Raw genomic sequence first — 20,802 nt, 5'->3', positions numbered from 1 at the left:
TCACCTAGATACCATATGTCAGTAGATTAAGATCAACTGTACTAATGCTAAAATCGGAAACTCGTCAGCATTTTGAAGAGTCAGCGAAAAAATCGGTAGTGTGAGTTCACAGGCTAGAAATCCAATTATCAGGTTGTCATTTACAAGGATGGGATAAATAATTTTTTGGAGTGATACAATATTTGTGGAACATTATTTGTGTAATATCAATCTTCATGTTTTTAATCTTTGACAAGAATATGTATTGATAACTATCCGGCAGCAATAAAAAAAAAAATCCAATATCATCAATTTTCTTGCTGACTGAAATCAATTTAACTTCAAGGCTACAGGAAAGTGGTTAATAATTACCAATTATTTTAATCACTCCATCAGCATGACATTCTCCAATGTCTCCAGTCCGGAACCATTTCATTCCATCAGTTTCAAAGAAATCCTCTTGGGTTTTGCCTGGGTTTTTGTAGTAGCCAGGAGAGACGTTTTCACCACCTGAAAGTTATTCAGAAAAACATTTTTTTACAAAGGAGTTTGCTTGAGAGTTAGTAATTTTGTAGGACTTCTAATAGTACTTTAGTTTCAATTGTTTCGTAATTACGTTGTTCCGAGTTTGTTACATTTCCAAGTTACCTAGTTATGACTAAAATTAAATCATTGTCATCATTGTGTAATTGCTAGGGTTTCGTACATATCTTTTTACTGCAGTTTTAATTTCTTCCCTTTTCAGTGATTGATGATGATGCTGTTCATCATTGAAACGTCCTGCACTGTGTTTCCATGTCCGGTGTTAGCCTGGTTCCAGCAATTTTTCCCCTTGTTTTTCACTTGTTATTTATAAACTTAAAGCATACTGAGCACTAGTCTCATTTATCAAGACATTTTAAGTGTATTCCGTCATTCTATGATCAACCTCATGAAGTGAGTAGCATGCTACTTTAATGATATATAATTCCACTAGACTCTAAAAAAAAAAAAGGTTAAAATGTTGAAGTTCCAGAATAAAAAAGGGAAATCTTACCTATGAGAATTTCACCTCTAGGGAATGGTTTATCGGAGACTCTATAGTTGCCTTCGTCCCAGTCAGTAAGTCTTAAATCACAGACAGTTGTAGGAGCTCCTGCTCTACCTAAGCTCATGTCAAAGCCTGAAATATTAAAAGCCCGTCATTGTAAAAAGATACAACATTGAAGAAAAAGGGATACATTTTTGTTATCTTGTCAACGTTAATGTTAAGGGACTCCAAACATTGGCACCAATATCAGAGTGCTTTAGCCAAAATTGATAATACTTAGAATTTGTGATGAGGCTTACATGAATACTAATTATTGTCATTTTTCGCTGAGGAGCTCGGATTTTTATAGTGGTTTTTGTCCTGGCATTAGCCAACTTGTCACAAGTTAAAAATCTTTTAGCAACTAATAAAAAGTCGGGGAAAATTATTCTTTGTACAAAGCTGATGAAACAAACGTTATGGTGCTTGCCCTGAAAAATAGTCTGAAGGACAAAAAACAAAGCACGAAATAGCATTGGTAGATTTGAGACATTTCACATTACTGCTAGCCCTGAACAAAAACAGATTTATGTAACAAAAACGATCATCTTGCAGAGGGTTTCTTATGGATTTAAAGTTGTGTGACAAAAACACTCATCCAGCAGTAAGTTTCATTTCGTTTAAGAACCTATTAATCGGAGACCAATTAGCTTCAGAAATGATGAAAGTTACCGTAATGCAAAAGAGCTACATTAGAGGAGTGTGAGCTGCTTTTGCCATTTGATCACTAATGCTCTGCATTGACATCTAAAATGGAGTAAGAACTGTAGAGTCCCCCATCTCCCTTGAAGAGTAAGAATAACTCTATTTTTGTTGATTTAACTGTCAAGAACAACAGATATTTGAATGATACTCAGTTACCGCAGACATCTGATTATGATTATAAATTGGAATACTCCAGGAAAAATTAGTTTTTCTTTTTGACACATTGCCTTCTCTACGTTTCTAGTCTGTGTTCTAAGATATTTCCTGGAAGTTTGAGTGGGGTAACCGTCAAAAAAGAAATCATGTAATTACCATCCATAACAGTTCCACATGCACAAGTTTCAGTAAGTCCATAGCCTTGAATAACTTTTTCACAGATACAGATCTTGATCAATTCATGAGTGTCTGGTGATAAAGGCGCACCGCCACTTAAAATTAATCGGACTCTTCCACCTAGAAGTCGCCTCACTTGTTTGAAAACTAACCTGAAATTCGAATGAACACAAATTACTTTCAGAAAAATTGTTGGAGCACAGCTGTAAATCTTGACTTGTTTGAGCCAAAGCTGCAAGAAACGGAAAAACTCTAATACGTTTGTACTAAGAGGGGGCTCAGCTGTTTTATATGTAAGCGCAGTTTTAAGTTCCCAGACAAAGAGGAGCACCGTTGAGATGAGAGAACCCGCTCAGCAAAATTTTGACTTTCGACTTTGAGAAAACTACACGACCACTAAAAAATAAATTATAAAAAAACGATTGCCGTTTTCTGTAATTTGACATCAGTAGCTTTAAAGAAAGGTATCACAGATTAATCTATTCTAAATAAATTAGACTCCTCTCCGCCATCTTGTTAATGAGCTGGTGCGCAATTGGAACAAATTGCCACTAGTTTATTAGAATTCTACAGGCAGGTTGAGATCCATATCAGTGAAAGTGCTCCATATCAGATGAGCACTTAAAAATAAGAAAAATTATGATGTCAATTATTTTGTAGTTACGCTTTTTTAAAATTATGGAATTTTGACACTTTCAAATGGTTTTCAAATCATGGTGTAAAGTCCAAATCCAAGTGCAAATCCAGCAAGTTGATAAGAAATCCAACAAGTTCTGTATTGGATATGACACTGAGAAAAATAATTATTAAAATACTGTTGCTTAAAATAATCATCCATCTATGTTGACTCACTTTTGAACAGAAAGAAAATATGCCTACAAAAACTCAACTCCTAAAAGAAACTAAGACCAAGATCAGATTTTAGTAAAAATGAAAAAACATTAGATTACCTATCAACTAAATGCGTGTTGAACCCTCGGCGAGTCCATTTTCGTTTGTACTCAAAAGCGAAATTAAACAGTGCTTTTTTGAATGCTCCTCCTTGAGATACCTTGTCATTGATACCTTTATATATCCTATCTAAAATTAGCTGCAAAAATAAAAACAGAAAAAAGTTACTTACACATTTAAAAAAAAAACAGATAAAAAACATGGCGAGTCGTCGGAAGTGATGAAATTGTCTGATGTAAGCGAATGACATGGTAGACCATGACAGTGAATCTTTTTTCACCGCATAGAATTTAGTAAACGCCTTAAAAATTATGAAAAACCCCTCACGAAAAAAAAAATAAAAAAGGAATTTGTTTCTCACTAAGACCTTTCCTCAGTCTCGGAAACGTTTTTCGCCAGCGTACTATTAGCACATAAAAAATTTTCATAACCAGCTTGAAACAGCTATGGTTCAAGAGAGGGCAAAAAAAGATCAAAAAGTTTTAATGGGTTCTGAAGAGCTTTTTTCAAGTCACAACTTGTAACACACCAAAAAACTTCAACTTAAAAATGGCAAATTAACCTGGTGAAGCATTTCCTCTTTTTCTCTACCCACTTTTTAAAATTTTGACATTGATACACTGGAAAATTAAAGTGGCATTGTACGTTACTTGATTTTCATTTCGCATTATGTGCACTTAAAACTGGTAAAAACTTACAGATTAAATGAAAAAAAAAAAAAATTAAGACACTATCTGTACTTACAGGAACTGCTGTCAAAGCTGTTGGTTGAAGGACAGAAGCATCACCTTTGGTCCCTCGTTTGATTTTACTAGATGTGTCGATCATGGTCAAAGGTGTAGAGTATCCTATCATCACACCGCTCATCATACATACAGATTCTGAAATTTTGAATGAATTTCACTTCTAAGTTGTGTTAAAAGTACTTTGCATTAAAGGAATCTGCCCCTTCAAAAATTGCAGTGAACTCTTCAATATGCATCCTCATTTTTGGCATTTCTCTGAGGCAAATAGAGACCAATACTGCTGAAAATATCACAGCTTCCACATTCCTTTCTCTCTAATAATCACCAAACCGTAAAGGAAATAAAAATTTACCTGGTGATAGTGCAGATTGTTAAAAATAAAACTATTTTCTCACAAGACACATTTTAAGGGATGCATAATCTTTTTTCTCCTTTCCTCTTTCGAAAAAAACAAAATTTGATTTGAGGTAACTGTTTAACACGGCAATTCTGAGAAGTATGGGAACCACAATTTTTGAGTAACCACACAAGATGCATCATGAGAGCTTGGTTTTCGTTATCTAAATAAGCCTAAGAAAATGGGTCATCGGTGTGACAATTGAATGGTGCTGATCAAAAATAAAAGGCGCCTCAAAGTTTTTAGCAACATAAATCAGAATCAGAGTATCGAAAGACATATATATGTTTCTCAATTTGCGATTTACAATGATAAAAAAGTAGCGAGGCCTCTTAATTTTGATCGGAAATATTCAACAGTCACAGCAATGACCCATTTAGATTGCGGAAATCAAGCTAAAGAGAGCTTGAACCTGTAAAACTTGTTTTGCTTTTGTTGAAACATTTCTCGAATTTGATGCGGTATTTGAATACGCGATGTACAGTTGCAGAAGGTAATGCGTACGCAATGAAGTCAGACAACAGTTTCCCTTCTGAATTCTAACGTAATGATTCAATGATATTTTATGCAATATAGAATCTACGCAATGCTTCTTGGAAAAAAAAAAAAAAAAAAAAAAAAAAACACACACACACAATAAATCTCGACGTTTTGATCTTTGCAATAAAAATAATAAATGTAAGTTACCTGCTAACAATTCAAAAACATGAGCTAGAGGTAGATAACCCAGAAAAACATCTGACTCTGTGTCGATATCTACAGCATCCGAGAACGCTTTCAGGACACTGATCATATTGGCATGTGATAGAATAACTCCTTTAGGAAGTCCAGTTGAGCCACTGGTGTACATAATGATAGCTGTATCTTTGGCAGTGGGAGGATTGCACTCTGTTAAAATTGGCAACAAACGACATGTTTAGAATGCTATGAAAAAATTAAACTAATACATATCATACTTATTCCCCACTGGTGTACATAATGATAGCTGTATCTTTGACAGTGGGAGGATTGCACTCTGGTGAAATTTACCGATAAAAAAATATGTTTAGAAAACTATGAAAAAATTAAAATAATGCATCTCAAACTTATTCCCGAATCATACAAAAAAAACGTTACTTTCTAAAAGCAATCCTTCCTCCTACGTCAAACTGTAAACCCATTTCAATTTGGAGCCTTCAAATATTGTTCCGAGTGACTTAACTTGGAAATTGCAAAAATCAGTTGATTACTGAGCGAAACAAATAAAATTTAATGCGCAATGTTATTTGAGCATTTTAATTTCACCAATGAGAATAATTCAAAAAGATTTAGAGCTCTGGCATGAAAGGATTATCAGTCACTTAATTTGTATTCATTTACATGCTCCATAAATATTTTGTGACATTGACGACTGAAAAAATTGCTTGGAACTTTAAAGAAAAAACTGAATGAAACTGAAAAAAGAGGCGGGCAATGTTGACACTGAGTTACCAATTTGGATGGTAACATTTTGAGAAAGCTTCAAATTAAAAGCGATGATATTAACTGAAATATGAAATTATGATAATATTTTCTCTTCTGAAATAATCTACTGTTAGCAGATGATGATTTTGCTAGATTATTTGGTCTATGATATGTTTACATTATCAGGAATGTCCCAAACGACCTTATTTATCGATAGGGGTTATCTCTTTGAACTGAGTTTTTTATGAAAAGAACAGACTTTCCCATTATCAGCATCTGAGCACAAACACACACATGTACTGAAAAAATTGAATACAAAATGATGAATGGAAATGTTAAAGAGAACTTTCCATTTTTCTTTTTGAAGGCCTAACTTCTCCACTGGAGAAATGTTCAGAAATTTGGAAGATCACACTTACCATAGTCAGATTTCGATCCAACATCTAGGACTTGCTTGAATGGAAGAATTTCAACACCTGATTTAAATCCACTAGTATCGGTTGGTTTGAGCTGATCTTCCATAAAAATTACAGTTTCTACCAATGGAGTTTTATCCAAAATCGCTCTGAATTTAGGAAGTAAGTCGTGGGTGGTGATGACCATTTTAACTTCAGTTTCGTTAAGGGCATGAATGATGGCCTCTTCCCCTAGAGTAGCGTAAATGGTGACAACTAGAAGAAAAACATATTTTAATGAGGATGAGACGATGCAAGTTAAAATAGATATTCCATGATCAAATAGTTTCATATTAATATATTTTCGGGAGTGTACTATGTTTGAGGTATTTTTCACAACTTAGAGGAATGATTCGCTAGTTGATAGATAATTTTCTGATTTGAGGAAATGTCTTGAGAATTTCCAAGCAACACATCGTGCAACAGCATGACACATTATAAGCATACAAGTAGAAACGCACTACAGTATGTTTCATTTGAAGTCAAAAGTGCATGAAAAATGTTGTAAAAAAAAGAGCAGCATAATTCACACAATCGAAATATTTCGTGTGTAATGACACAAAGTAGTTATTTTGAGCACTATCTACAATATTTACCTGGCATGTTTTGTTTAAAACAACCATGTGCTGCAATTAACCACTCTGCTCTGGTTTCCGCAAAAATGGCAACGTTCTGTTCAGGCTTATGTCCGACTGAGCGAAGTCCTTTGCCAAAGTTCTTTGCCTGAAGTTCCGCTTCTTTGAAGGTTCTCCATTTATATTCTCCCATTACATACTATAAGCAATAACATATTTATGGAAATTAATTTTGAAGTAGTTTATTATCATTAATTACACCATGTTACAGTTATCATTTGAGACCCTTCTTTCACGAACTTGAAAGGGCTTAGACTTGTGAAACAAAGGAATTTTTTACTTACATGCACAAATTTAAATTTGCTTTCGATGCCTTTCAGGGCTGTAGGTACACATATTCAGCAGTAGTTCAACCATGACCGATTCCTTTTTAAAGGATTCAATTAAATTGAACGTAAAATCTTCTCATACACAAAACTATTCCTAGCTTACAATTCGCTTCTATTAAAGAATATATGTTCACCGACCTCTGCCTGTTGCATAACTTTTTTCCTAACACTCTATGGCAAAAATTTCTTCTATCACAAAATTATGTGTAAAACGTCCAATTTCCTCAAGTTAAGTCAAACGCCGAAGTAAAAAGGATTGATAATAATTCGAATTAAACAAGACTTTGGTGTGGCAATATCATTAACAAACAAAAATAAGTAACAAAAATTATAATTTGAGATATGAACTACGTATCTAAAAAAATTAATGAATAAAAAAACAAAAAAAGGAATTAAGAAAATAAACAAAAAATTTTTAGGGATAGTTTTTAAGCTCTTGGGATAGTTCAAACTAATATTTTGGAAAAAAAAGTTAGGCGTTACCCAGAGCAGAAGAGTAAATTTTAATTGACAGCAACAAATTCAAAACCGATTGATCTAAGTGAAATTTTAGGAAACCCAAACAGATCCTTTTTCGTGTTCCAATCTTCGAGCATGATTTCATGAGCCTTTTGTGTTCTGTTATTCTTCCAATCGGCAATTTGCTACTCACTACTATTATTGCACAACTACCTAGACTTTAAGTTAAATTTTTATTTCCTAACCCTACTTCATCGCAATCAAGATGGTTTGAGCATACGTCCATTCATGCCAAGAGGGTAAGTATTTTATTTTATTTTTTTGTTTCATAGGAGAACTGTAGAGCAAACAATTTTTACACTTACTGGCTAACCTGACTTATTATATTGGTGCTTTGATTTCTATTAAAAAATAAACAATGACGTTACTGTAATGGCTCATGACTGGTTGATGAAAGAGACAGGAGATTTTTCAGTTGATTTAAACGCTTTAGAGAAACCTACAGTTATTTTATAAAAAATGTATATTTTTCATTATAAGTGTGGAAAAAAAACAAGGTAAAGTAAATGAGTGAAGCATTCATGGTTGATAAAGGAGTCATTTAGTTGTGAAAAGATTTTATGAATTGCCGGGGTTAGTGAGAAAATTATGAAAATAATATGCGTCTCCTAAAATGATGTAAAAGATGGAACTTCAAGAACGGGGGACGTAGATGCAGTAATTTATGAAAGAAACAATTCCCTGTTTCTATTTCTTAAGCCATGCAGATAATTAAATTGACTGGCAATTTATCATTAACAATTACAATAGAATTCCGATGAGTGAACCCAAAAGCATATAGTTTTGATTTGTTAATTGTTCATTGTATGATATGCACCTCTGAGAAATCGTGGTGTAAATGGAGAGCAGCAGATGTGATGTGATCATGTAAGCAAAATTTATTCTTGAATATGTAATCAGAAGTGATCAGGAATCAAACGAACAGAAACGAGTAGATGAAACCTACATTTGCTAGTAAGTCAAATGTAAAGTATTTGTGACCCCTCAATTTCATCAAAGCTTGCAAGGTTAATGTTCAAGAACTCTCACTAAAGAGGTAGGAGAGTTGTCAAAACAACTGGAATTAAAACTGGTGATTTATTTTTGTCACGCCCTTTCAATGTTTCTGATATTAAAGTTGAATTATCAAAGTGTAAAATTGATTTTCCCATGGATACCACCACTTGCATAAGCCCTCATTTCCTATTTCTTCCGTACCATCATGCTGTATTGTATCAAAGATTAGAAATGTTACAGAGGTATAGCCGTTACTATATCATCAGAACGTTCAAAACCCTGAACTGACAAAAAATGGCAATGCTCAGAATGCCAGGCTGTTGAAATACTGGGACGAGGTAAGAAAAGCACTCAAAAAGCACAATTTTTAGTTCCTAATGTTTTAACTACTATGTTCCGGTTTGGACTGCTGTTGTTTCAATAGGAAAAACTATTTGGGGGGGGGGGGGGTTGCGACCTCCCTCCCCCAACAGAAGGCAACTGAGTGGCATTTGTTATTGGCATTTTCAAATCGCAACACCGTCTTGTGGTGCATTGCAGAGAACATTATAAAGAAATAATATTTTAAGTACAAGCAGCAATTAAAATAAATCACCATTTCAAAACAGCCACATCTTAGAACTGTTCACGAATTAAGACCTATCATTTGCATCAGAAGCTCTCTTTCTGGCTCGTTACAATAATTTATCAAAAAAAATATACAATCGAAAAAGAGTTGCCCTCCAGAAGAATATCCCTGGACAAAAAGAACGACAGTCTAGACTGGAACATATAATATAGGAACAAAAAGAGATGCAAATGAGTTGAACACTTCTTTGATGCATCCTAGTATAATAAACATTCTTTACTTTAATTTTTTTTTTTTTTGAAAGGTGGACAGATTTTTAAAAATTTTGTTCCTTTAAATTAAATATCTTTCTTTCCCTTTAATATCCATAGACTAGGACACACTTCCGATCACTTTTGGATCCGATCTTCATATCTTTCGCTCATAAGTCTGATGTTGATACTGTTCTTGAAGAGGAAGAGTAAGTTCTTGTTTTATCAATTCTCTAAGTTTTAGTATTCTTACTGAGCAAAAGCCTTTACAACTAAACGCAAGGATACTCAAGAATATTCTTTCATATTTTTGTCTGATTAGCTATACATGTACCATTTCAAATCTTTGCTGAGTACGTGAATCTGATTACCCAAACAGCCTTTGTGCGCCCACATAATAATTTGCTACTACCTTTTTAGAATTTTCACTCTTAAAAAGAAACATATCACTGTGTCATCATAGTTTTCAATTGACACACATTGGTATGAATCTCTTACCCCTTCCAGAATTGAAATTTCTTAAAATGTATGGTTGTATGAACTTGTCTTACCATCTGAAAACAGTAAAATTTAATCACTATACATGTAGTAAATGACACAAAATTAAAAAATTCAACAGACAGATCTAGGTTTCAAAAATTGAAGGAGATAATATTTTTAATTATCACCCTAGTATTCTAATGACAAGTATGAATTTAAAAATAATTCGTACCTTTTTAAATACTCTTCCATTGGGTTGGATTTCATCTTCCTCGGCAAGAATAACGCGTGTTCCAAGACAAGGCCTATCTGCGTATCTGTTTCCTACATAACTGAAAACCTTTTCCATTGTATCCAAATTATTCCGTACTAGGGTGAGATGACTTCTTTGGGGAACCTGCTTACTTCGGATGGACAAAGTTTTTCTATCTAGGAATGTGGGATCCGCCTGGAACAAGACAGGAAGAAAAAAATAAATTAGATACCTTCGGATGATGAGAAAAGGCTAATTTGACTATTCGTTTAAAACTCATAGAAAACGAGGGATAAAGCCACGGGTATTTGCGAGAAACCGCTCTTGAATACAAACAAATCAAAAAAGTTGTGATGAGTGTCTGGCTTAGGTATGCTAAGTTGTTAAGTAGTTTGCTCTTCGAACTTCAGCAGCCCTTAAAGTCACGAGACCTGCGATAGAAAATATAAAAAAAAACATTCCCAGCATGGCAAGGGAAAAAGGAAAAAGAAAAAAAATACAACTGACAATGAATCGAAAATAAATTTGGACTCCCCACCAATCTCTCTGCAACAGGTGGAAACCTCTTCTTTCAGGGCTCGACCAATCCATCCTTGAAATTACCTCGTCTTATTAACTGTTCAACATGTTGTGTATTAAGTCGATGCCCTAAGTCGAAAAATGCGTTTCCAAATTTTTTTTCACAAAACACGAATGTTCGGGATATTTTGTTTTGTAAATATTTTCCTTCCGATTTTTCAGAGAATTTTTTTCGTAATTAAAGATTTGAAGTGACTGAAAATTTCCATGAAATATATTCATGATTTGCTTTAAGAATAAATACTTCCTGGAAGGAAATTTGGCAACACCCGAATGTACATACGGCGTTCTACCTTAAGGTTCAGTTACACGATCAAATTGAGCCATCAAACTGAAGCTCTGATTGGTGGAAAAAGACCTGAAGTGAGGATGCGACCAATGAGAGGCCTAATTTGATCGTGTAACTGGACCTTTAGCACGGCAGTAAACAGGGTGGCCCTGGATTAAGCACGAATATTGAAGGCGTCGATTCTTCGAGAAAAGACGTTTTTGTGATAAAGCTTTTTTTTCTCCAAAAAGGCTTTCCCACGGGGCCACGGCCCCCCAAAGTTAGAGAAAAAAATCGTCTTTTTTAGGCTGTGACAATGTTTATCAACCAATATTAATGAAAATTGGTAACTGGGGGTAATTTTTACCGCTCTTTTTATTATTTTGACCTCCAAAAAAGGGAAAACTCATGTTGAGGAGGGTCAAGGGAGGTATCGAACCTAAAAGTGGCCAAAATTAATGTTTCCAGCGACAAGAATTGATTTTTGATGGTACCACTAGATTCAGCGTTGAAAAATATTGAGAAAACGTGCCCAGTGTTTTTTCGCTAAGACTCACTGGAAAAAAAAAAACACATTGGATCTGGAGTCCAGACTCTTAAAAACATCGACAAGAAAAAATACTCTTGATTCAATAAGATTTAGGCTAAAATCAAGAACCAAGCCTCTTAATTTGAGCGGATTTCCTTTTGATTAAAGCTTAAATCTGATTGAATCAAGAGTCCTTTTTCTTGTCAATGATTTCAAGAGTCTGGACTCCAGATCCAATGTGTTTTTTTTTCCAGTGCTCATCGTTCCCGAGATAAAAGGGACTAATAGGGGATAATCGGGTATAGTAGTAGGATACTGGGGCCCTTAGGGAGAGCGTTTCTGGAAAAAAAAGTTATACCACAAAAACGTCATTTTCGGACCCAAAGAATCGACTCCTTCAATATTCGTACATGATCCTGGGACACCCTGTACAGTTGCTCGAAGCGGTGGGCCATCCATCGATAAGGAAAGTTGACGAAATGCAGAGGCTACGATGCGAGCTTGCGTTCCGGTCGGCGGAGAAAGCAAACGCAAGTTCGCGGATCCGACGGAACTTGGCCGGCCGGCTCGGCCCTCGATTTCAGAGAGGCTCGTCTGACCCAACGCGGGCAGCCCCGCGACTTGCGAGCCAAAAACGCGCAGCGGCTTGTTTGCTTTCTCTCGCGGACTCGCAACAGGACTACCGTGTTTTAGCACCTTCCCGATAAAAGATCCTTAAGTGCTCCATTCTCGAAAGGACTCCGTGAACGCGCCGGCAAAAAATTCGGATCCCCAACGCGGTATTAAGAGCTCCTTTCAGCGGGCCGATTATTGGAATTTTGTGTTTGTTGGGCGGACATAGATCAGGGTGTCTACTGAGGTCCACAAAAATAAAATAAGTACTTTTTCGGTACTTTTTGGGTACTTAAAGAAAAATTTAAGTACCTCGCCTTGGGGAAAAATTAAGTACTTTTTAAGTACCTTTTCGATACGTATCGCATTTCTTCGATTTTGGCACTGTCACGTGCTTTACTTCGGCTATTCCCGTGGCCTTTTCGGCTGTTTAAATCAGGGAAATGCCTTTTCCGCTCCTCTACAACAACCGCGCTCTTACGGGCTGACATTGCACTGATACGCCTGGACAACGCAGAGAGGGTTGCATAACTATCAGGCGATCGAACTGAACGCGCAGCGCAAAATGTGAAAAATTACGGACCTCTCGCGAGATTTACGTACTTTTAAGGTACTTACGGACCGACCTTACAAAATGCGTACTTTTTCCGGACTTTCCGGACTGGTAGACACCCTGTAGATGACGTAGATTAAATGGCAAAGCGTGATTGGTCGGCTATGTCTTATCGCTTCTTTGTCGTGCCTTTGTCAGGTGGAATTCACGACAAGCTAAAGGCACCTTTTGAGTTTCCGACAGTATGTCGTCCATTCCACCTGCCAAAGGCACGACAAAGCGGCGATAAGACATGGCCGACCGATCACGATCCGCCATTTAACCTATGTCATCTTTGTCTGCCCGACAAACACAAAATTTCAATAATCGGTCCGCTGGCAAGACCAGAGACAAGAGACCCTCCACTGGTATCTTGGCGATGGTGGAAGCTTTTACTTTCGGGACTTCAACATTCACTAGGTGGGCGGTTGACAGCGTGCTGGGAGTCTCGTTTTGCAGACAAACCAAAGTTTGGGAAACTTGTTTGGCTCATGACGTCATCAAAAGCTCACCATACATCTAGTAGGAAGGTTAACGGCCGAAAAGAGGATGATGACTGTTGTCCAGTGTTGTCCCCTTGTATTGTCCATAAGGAAATGTTGAATCCCCGAAAGTTGAAGCTTCCAACTTCCAACTGTCGCCAAGAGGCCAGTGAAAGCTGGAGAGTAGAGTCTCTTGTCCCAGGACAAGACTATAACCCAGGCAGGTCATATCACTGCCGTGCTAAGGAAAAACGCCGTATAAATATTCGAGAGTTGACAAATTGCCTCCGATAAAATGTTTCCTGCGCTACTTCCTCTAACTGTGGGTCACTGGTAGTTATTTTAACTCACGCGGAGATCTGATCAAAAAATGGCCTCGTTGGTTAATCAGAGGCTCCATTCATCGCGAATGGCTTCCATACACGCAACGGTCGTCCGCGTAAAAAATAAATACAAATGGATTACACTGTATAATAACTAAAGTGACCACGAAAATTCGAGTATTTATTGAAGCATTCATTAGAGGTTGGCTTAGCATCCCAGAAAATTGCTCCGTCTAACAACGTCGATGCTGTCTCTCTAAACGAATCCTTAACCAAGCCTATTCCCAGATGAGGAATCGAAGTTTTCTCCCATTACCCGGATATGCTTGAGAAAAACTTTCAAACTCTCCGGAGTCCCAAATGTGAAAATGGATTTATTTCTCTCATGTTTCAGCCGATTCTTTGTCGCACATACAAAATTTCAATTCGTAAAGCGTCCCTGATGTTTATATAATCTGGTCAATGAAAGATTCTCTATTATTCTGATGATTTGAAGATTCAAATAATTACGTCATTCGAGAGATCAATACTGGCGGGTCAGGTGCAAAAACATAAACTCTAAGCGGTAGGGGAGCAAACCAGAGTTGCCACAGAATTTAGCGTTTCCCTGACATTACCGGTAACATTTTGGTAAAAATCCCTGACAAAAATACCACATGCATGGTTAAAAGGACATAATTTGAAATAATTTTCACGCAAAATCTGTTGTTCGAAACGTCAACCTCGTTCTAGAAAGCAAATAAAGGTGACTTGAAAATTTTTCCTGACACATTCATTATTTTCCCTGACATTTCCAGGGTTTCCCTGACTTTTTAAAATTCTCAGACATTCCCCGGTTTCCCGGCATTCCCTGACCGCGGCAACCCTGGAACGACCCAGATCCCACCCGAATCCCGCACATCCGATCGGCCACTTAAAAAAACCGAAGGACGGACCGATTACCGCCATTTTCCCTCAAATTTCCAGGTTTCCCCTGATATTTCCCAGTATACCCTGACTGTGGCAATCCTGAAATTCCCTGTTTCTAAAACAGGTTCCCAGATTCTCCCTGAAATGTTTCAGTCCCTGACGAATCCAGGTTATTCCCGGTCTTGGACACCATGTTCTAGAAGTACTATAACGAAAACGTTCCCGATCAGGGGGTCTACTGAAACACACTGGCCAAAAATCAGTACTTTTCCAGTACTTATTCAGTACATTCTCAAGAAACTCAGTACCTCCTCAACAGAAAAGTTCATTACTTTTTCAGGACCTCCATTCGACCGAATTCGAAAAATTTCAGAATTGAATTTCTCGCTCGAATTGCAACAAAAATGACAAAAATTCCGGATCTCCTTGCGGAATTTCCGCACTTCTTCCGTCCTTCCGGACCGCTTTTAAAAAATCAGTACTATTTCCGGACTTGTAGACACCCTGCCGATACGGCACACGCATCGTGCCGAAATCGAGCCGACAGAAGGGGGGCGAGGGAGGGGTTACGCCAGAGATTATATCACTGATACAGAGCGGCGAAGGAGTGATCGATGTGTCGCGGAAGCACCAATCAGGTGACATATCATGTCATTGTCCGCTGAAAGGCTTCGCCATCTCATCCTCACACGAGTCGGAGCAGCGTCACCGGCATGCACTGCTCCGTCGTCGCCGAGGCAGGGCCGCCAACCCGCCATGAGACGATGGAACAGGGTCAACGAGGCGACGACCCACAGGTTAGCCGCTTATCACATGTCGCGCCATTACGTGCATCGGGTGCATCGTTCAATTGCATTCGTTGTTTAACGTGAAATGCATCCACCGGAGCCTCCGCTCTCGCCAGAGGCTCCGAGACGTCCGACTGGAGCCGGCATGAAATGGGCTGCATTCAGGGTTGCCACAGAATTTAGAAAATGAAATTCCCTGACATTTCCCTGACACATTTGGGTGAAATTCTCTGACAATGAAGATGTTGCATGTGTGAGGAATTTGCGATTGGACTGTTGATTCTTATGTAAAAGTTCGCGAGAAACACGATGATGCCACTGGTTTTCTCTGAAATCAAAACCCAAGCTCAAAAAAAGCGCTCAAGTTGAGGCTAAAATGGAGGGGATATCCCACGCTATTCTGAGAGCCGACGTCTACATCAAGACAAACTCTCCATGCATAGAAAGGAAGCAAATACATTGACAGGGCTGCCACTTTATTTGGGGACTCCAAAACTGAGAACATGGCAACCCTGATAATGTATTTGCTCCCTATCTTTGCATGGAGAGTTAGTCTTGATGTAGAGGTGGACCCTTAGGGTAGCGTGGGATATCCCCTCCATTTTGGCCTCAACTTGAGAACTTTTTTGGAGCTTGGGAGTTGATTTCAGAGAAAACCAGTGGCACCATCGTGTTTCTCGCGAACTTTTACATAAGAATCAATAGTCAAATCACAAATTCCACACACATGCAACTGTTCTCCATTTAAGATGTGACGGATGGTTAAGAGGGCATAATTGAAAATAGTTTTCAGGCAAAATTTGTTGTTCGAAACCTCAAACTCATTCTAGAAAGCAAATAAAGGTGATTTAACAAATTTTCACTAACTCTTTAAAATTCCCTGACATTTCCCGGTCTTCCCTGACTGTGGCAACCCTGTACATTTTGCAATGTGTCAGTTGCACTGGGGTCGAAGAATTATCTCGAGATGCAAGTAGAGAAAGGGAAGTTATACCTCGGTTGAACTCATTGTGGGCTACATTAGTCGGTATTAATGAGCTCTACTTTAATTGAGGGGCTTGGAAGACAAGGCGCATAAATGCAGTTTTTGAAAAAAATGGAGATATTATTGATTTCGAGTAACACTAGTCTTAATGCATCTTCTGTGAAAGATTCGCTCCCAAATTCAAATTTTTAAGCACCGAAAAGTCAGTTTGAACAATAAAGATCCATGCAGTTTCGAAACTTCAAACACCTACTTCTCGAAAATAAAGAAATCACGGAGAAATAGGAGGAAAAACGGAGTGAAATGACAGTGTGACGAGTAAAGTGTCAATAGGGTAAATGTTGTGTGAGATAGTGTGTTTTTTATCCCATTTCCTGTGTTACCTGCATTTTTAATTAGTTATTATAAGTTTCAATAGATAATGAGGTTCTTCACATAACCCTTGAAGCACCACGACAAATGAGACAAACGGAAACAACACAATATGGAAATAGAGCGAGGGAAAGGGCACGCGTTGATGACGGCGCAGAGATACAACTATTCGTACTCGATGGATGTCCGTGTTGCGTCTGGAAAATTGAAGGCGCGATGGCACGAGGCGTGAACTAGCAATGCTCCGCTTTTTACTGCCGATGAGGTGTCGCTCAGATTCGGGTGAAAAGTTTAAAAACGAGGCCCTTTGATAGGTCAAAAAACGTTTTATTTTGCAACTGTACTAGGACGTAGCCACTAAATTAATCTATGGACGAAGGAGGTAAATAATAGACGACAACCCAGAAGGGGATTGAGGGGCCCTCTAGTTTAGTAGTCTATTATTTGCGCTCTTCGTCTAGGAGAATCACCTGATTCAACCGAAAGAATCGCTCACTGGAGAAAAAAAACACATTGGATCTAGAGCCCAGACTCTTGAGAACATTGACAAGAAAAAATACTCTTGATTCAATCGGATTTTTGCTTGAATCAAAACGAAATCCGCTTGAATTAAGAGGCTTGGTTCTTGATTTATGCTAGATTCTGATTGAATCAAGAGTACTTTTTCTTGTCGATGTTTTTAAGAGTCTGGACTCTAGATCCAATGTGTTTTTTTTTCCAGTGCTCAATTTCCCCTTCGTCTTCTTTGTCTATAGCTTTGTCAATGAAAGTCAATAATCAGCCGGCGACACGACGCAACGTATCTCTCGGGAGAAGCAAAGTCAAGGACCACGCATGGCACGGGTGCGCATCATGCGAGTACCGCTTTTTTGGGCGGCGTTTCGCGATGCGCTCCGGGCGCAGCGACTCCGACACACGTTGGTAATTGAGTCACTTGACACACTTCGGGGCGGAGGCGGGCGTCGCGACGCGGCGTCTATCAACCGCTGCGCTTGGAGCTGGAGTCGTTGAAAATGAAAGTGTTCCCAGTTTCTGCCTCTCCCTTGTGTCTCAACGTGGCTCAGAGCCTGATTTTTGAAATCGAGAGACAACGCTTCAGACAAAGGAGACATAGGGAGTATGGAGCGATCCTGTTGGTTGAAATGGGTGCACTGGGAAAAAAAAACACATTGGATCTAGAGTTCAGACTCTTTATAACATCGACAAGAAAAAGTACTCTTGATTCAATCAGAATCTAGCTTGAATCAAGAACCAAGCCTCTTAATTTAAGCGGATTTCGTTTTGATTCGAGCAAAACTCCGATTGAATCAAGAGTATTTTTTCTTGTCAATGTTCTCAAGAGTCTGGACTCTAGATCCAATGTGTTTTTTTTCCAGTGTGGTTCTTATAGACTAAGGGGGTAAATGATGGACTGACTTTAGGGTCTACCGTGGGTTGCCATTAGTTTAGTCTATTACCTACCTCCTTTTTCCATTGCAACCACCCACTTACACCAATAGGATCCCTTTATATCCCTTTTGTCTTCTTTATCTATCGTTTTTAACAGTCAGCCCGCAGATAGAACGGCTCTGAGCGATAGCGAGATTTTTGGGGACAGTGAGAGGGTCGAGGCGATAACGCCTCCTTTGGGGCAGGACGACGAATTTTCTTTGGATTTGAAGTCGCCTGACTTTCCAATGTTTATGAGCCAGAAATATCTTCCATATTCGAGGATTCTCCGTTTTTCCTCCCCCCTCCACCCGATATTAAACTTCCAATGATGAAAAAATGATGATTAACTCCGGGGGGGGGGGGGGGGCTATCTTAAAAAACATGCAAAAAATGCTAATGCTTGCACAATCATAAAAATTAGTGCAAGCTGTCGGAGGATATCGACGGCTAGGCTAAGGTGCGAAACCACGTATCTCCATTCTGGTGTTCCAAAAAGCCCGCTCCTATTGAATTTTTTCGAAACGATCCAACTTTAAAGCTTGAAATTTAAAGAATATTTTGGTAACAGAAAGGAAAAATTAAGAGAGTTTCAAGAAATTGAAGCGCTGGGTGCAGAAAGGGCATAAATGCATGGAATTCGTCATAACTTTTACTGAATTTTCCTTATGATTTTACAATGCTGAAAACTGAAAATTTCAGAAATTTGCCCAATAGTTTCCTCTCGAAAATATAAATTAGCAGTGGAGATTCTACAACACCGCAACCAAGAAATGTGCTTTCTGCACCCAACGCCTAAATTACACGTTGACTACTTTCTGCAGAAAAAAAGTATGACAGGAAGTCTGCAAAGTCGCGATCGGAAAGACGTGGTTTCGCACTTGGGCCATCGATAAGCGGATCCTCGAATTGCAAGTTCCAAGCTCCTGGCGTGACTGTTTTAATGCGACGGCTTTTCGAGCCTCAGATTGCCCGCACGTCTAGGATCGTGTCGTGAGACCAGAAATGCGAGTTGATGGACGATTAATGGTGCTCGGACGTCTCGTGGCCAGCGTAAGACAGTGGCGTAGCGTAATTTGCGATAAATCGATTGGTCAGCCATTTAAACCTATGGAAAAGGATCGATAGACTGGGTGCTTCGCTACGAAGGCACTTAATGATCGATTCTTCACCACGGATTCAAACGGGGAGAATATCGATAATCGATAGGATGTTGGAGAGGAGTTGGGATTTACCTTGAGTCTGGCTGAGCGTCTCTTCCTCTCCCATGGCCGCTGGAGAAGCATGTAAACCGGGTATGTGATGATGTCGCACATGAATGCCAGCGCTTTGATCGCTCCGATCGCACTGTCCACCCATAAATTATCCATGGCTCTGTCGACAAACAAATCAAAACAAAAAAATTAATTTCGTTGCGTTTTGGAAAGGAATAACCTTATATTGAAATGAGGAGGCAAATCTCAGCGTTTACCTTGACACGCATCGTTGAACCGTATACAAATAGGTATGATGCGAATTTTTTCTAGAGCGGAGAGAAGCAGTATTTCTAGAGTGCAATTGCAGTACTGTACAAAGATATTCTGTACTCTGAATAGAGAAGTCAGGAAAATTAGGGTTGCCGCAGAATTTAGAAAATGAAATTTCCCAGACAAATAGTAGAATTCCCTGACGATTGAAGAAATGCCAGATGGTTAAAAAGACATTGAACTTGAGGAAACTGACTGCAGAATCCATCTTGCTGGACAAATACTATTCTAAAAATCAACACGCGGGGGATTAAATACTTTCCGGGCTTTATTAAAAAAACACGCATCGTATGAAGGGAAAAATTCGGTACCATCTTGCGGTATTCCCACACTTTCCCAGTACTTCTGGGCCGCCCTTAAAAATTAGTACAATTTCGGACGTTCTAGAAATTCCGAACTAGTAGACACCCTGAAATGGGTATGGTGCGAACTTTTGCTAGAGTGGAGAGAAATAGTCTCTGGAGGAAAATGGCTGAAAATTAGCATCAATCATCAAGGAATGAGTTCGTAGTCGCGATCAAAACAAATAATTGATTTTACTTTTCCCCCGGTGTGCTTGACGTTTCTACTTGTTTACTTACAAGTACTACCTAAAAAAACGCTTATCTAACTCATGATTGCAATAATCGCGAGGCGGCAAAAAATTTGACCTCCACAAATGCCCTTACTGCAAAGATTAAAGTGTAACACCTCTACAGCGGAGTGGCGGTTATTTATAAGTGCATATCGTAATCCTCCGCTTTTGTGGGGCTATTGTTTCGGGAACGATAACTCAGCTTCGATCGATTTTCCTTCGACGCAGAAAAAGAACGCGCGAGAAAGAATAACAACCAGAAATAACATTGAAAGTCACGATGAAGACGAATCGGAGAAACTGATGGACAGAAAGCACAATATTAACTTTCTGATTGCTTTGGATCCACGGTCTACCTGCCGTGCTATACAAAAACGCCGTATGAACATTCAGGCGTTGTCACATTTCCTTCACTATAAAACGAATTTACTCGGAAAATTGTGGATATTTTTCTTCAAATGTTTCAAGCAATTTTGTTCGCAATTTGATCTAAAATATGTGAAAATTTCAAAGGAAAATATGCGTAATTTTCCCGAAAAATACATGTTCTATCCGGTGAAATTTGGCAACTCTCGAGTGTTCATACGGCGTGTTTCCTTAGCACGGCAGTAATGAAGAACGCCGTATGAACATTCGAAAGTTGTCAAATTTCCCTTGCTAAAACATGTACTTTTGACAAAATTTATGCATATTTTTCCTTGAAATTTTCAGATATTTTAGATTAAA

At 38.4% G+C, this 20,802-nt stretch overlaps 1 protein-coding gene across 2 annotated transcripts in view; it reads right to left on the bottom strand.

Moving 5' to 3' along the window:
- Acsl (Acyl-CoA synthetase long-chain) overlaps positions 1–20,802 on the bottom strand; it is a 52,816-nt gene that overhangs the window by 9,729 nt on the left and 22,285 nt on the right. For both annotated transcript variants that reach the window (XM_072302639.1, XM_019049633.2), the window contains exons 2-11: positions 19,212–19,350; positions 10,089–10,304; positions 6,675–6,852; positions 6,043–6,294; positions 4,868–5,068; positions 3,782–3,918; positions 3,037–3,176; positions 2,066–2,238; positions 1,016–1,141; positions 352–489 (exon numbers count right to left, since the gene is read on the bottom strand). In XM_072302639.1, the coding sequence (XP_072158740.1) occupies positions 352–489; positions 1,016–1,141; positions 2,066–2,238; positions 3,037–3,176; positions 3,782–3,918; positions 4,868–5,068; positions 6,043–6,294; positions 6,675–6,852; positions 10,089–10,304; positions 19,212–19,346 (1,696 nt within the window). In that variant the 5' untranslated portion in view covers positions 19,347–19,350. The remainder of the gene's footprint in view (positions 1–351; positions 490–1,015; positions 1,142–2,065; positions 2,239–3,036; positions 3,177–3,781; positions 3,919–4,867; positions 5,069–6,042; positions 6,295–6,674; positions 6,853–10,088; positions 10,305–19,211; positions 19,351–20,802) is intronic.

The sequence above is a fragment of the Bemisia tabaci genome, chromosome 7, assembly GCF_918797505.1.
Source record: "Bemisia tabaci chromosome 7, PGI_BMITA_v3".
Classification (NCBI taxonomy): domain Eukaryota; kingdom Metazoa; phylum Arthropoda; class Insecta; order Hemiptera; family Aleyrodidae; genus Bemisia; species Bemisia tabaci.
Note: the sequence above shows the minus strand (reverse complement) of the source record. Positions and strands in the feature narration are given on the sequence as shown.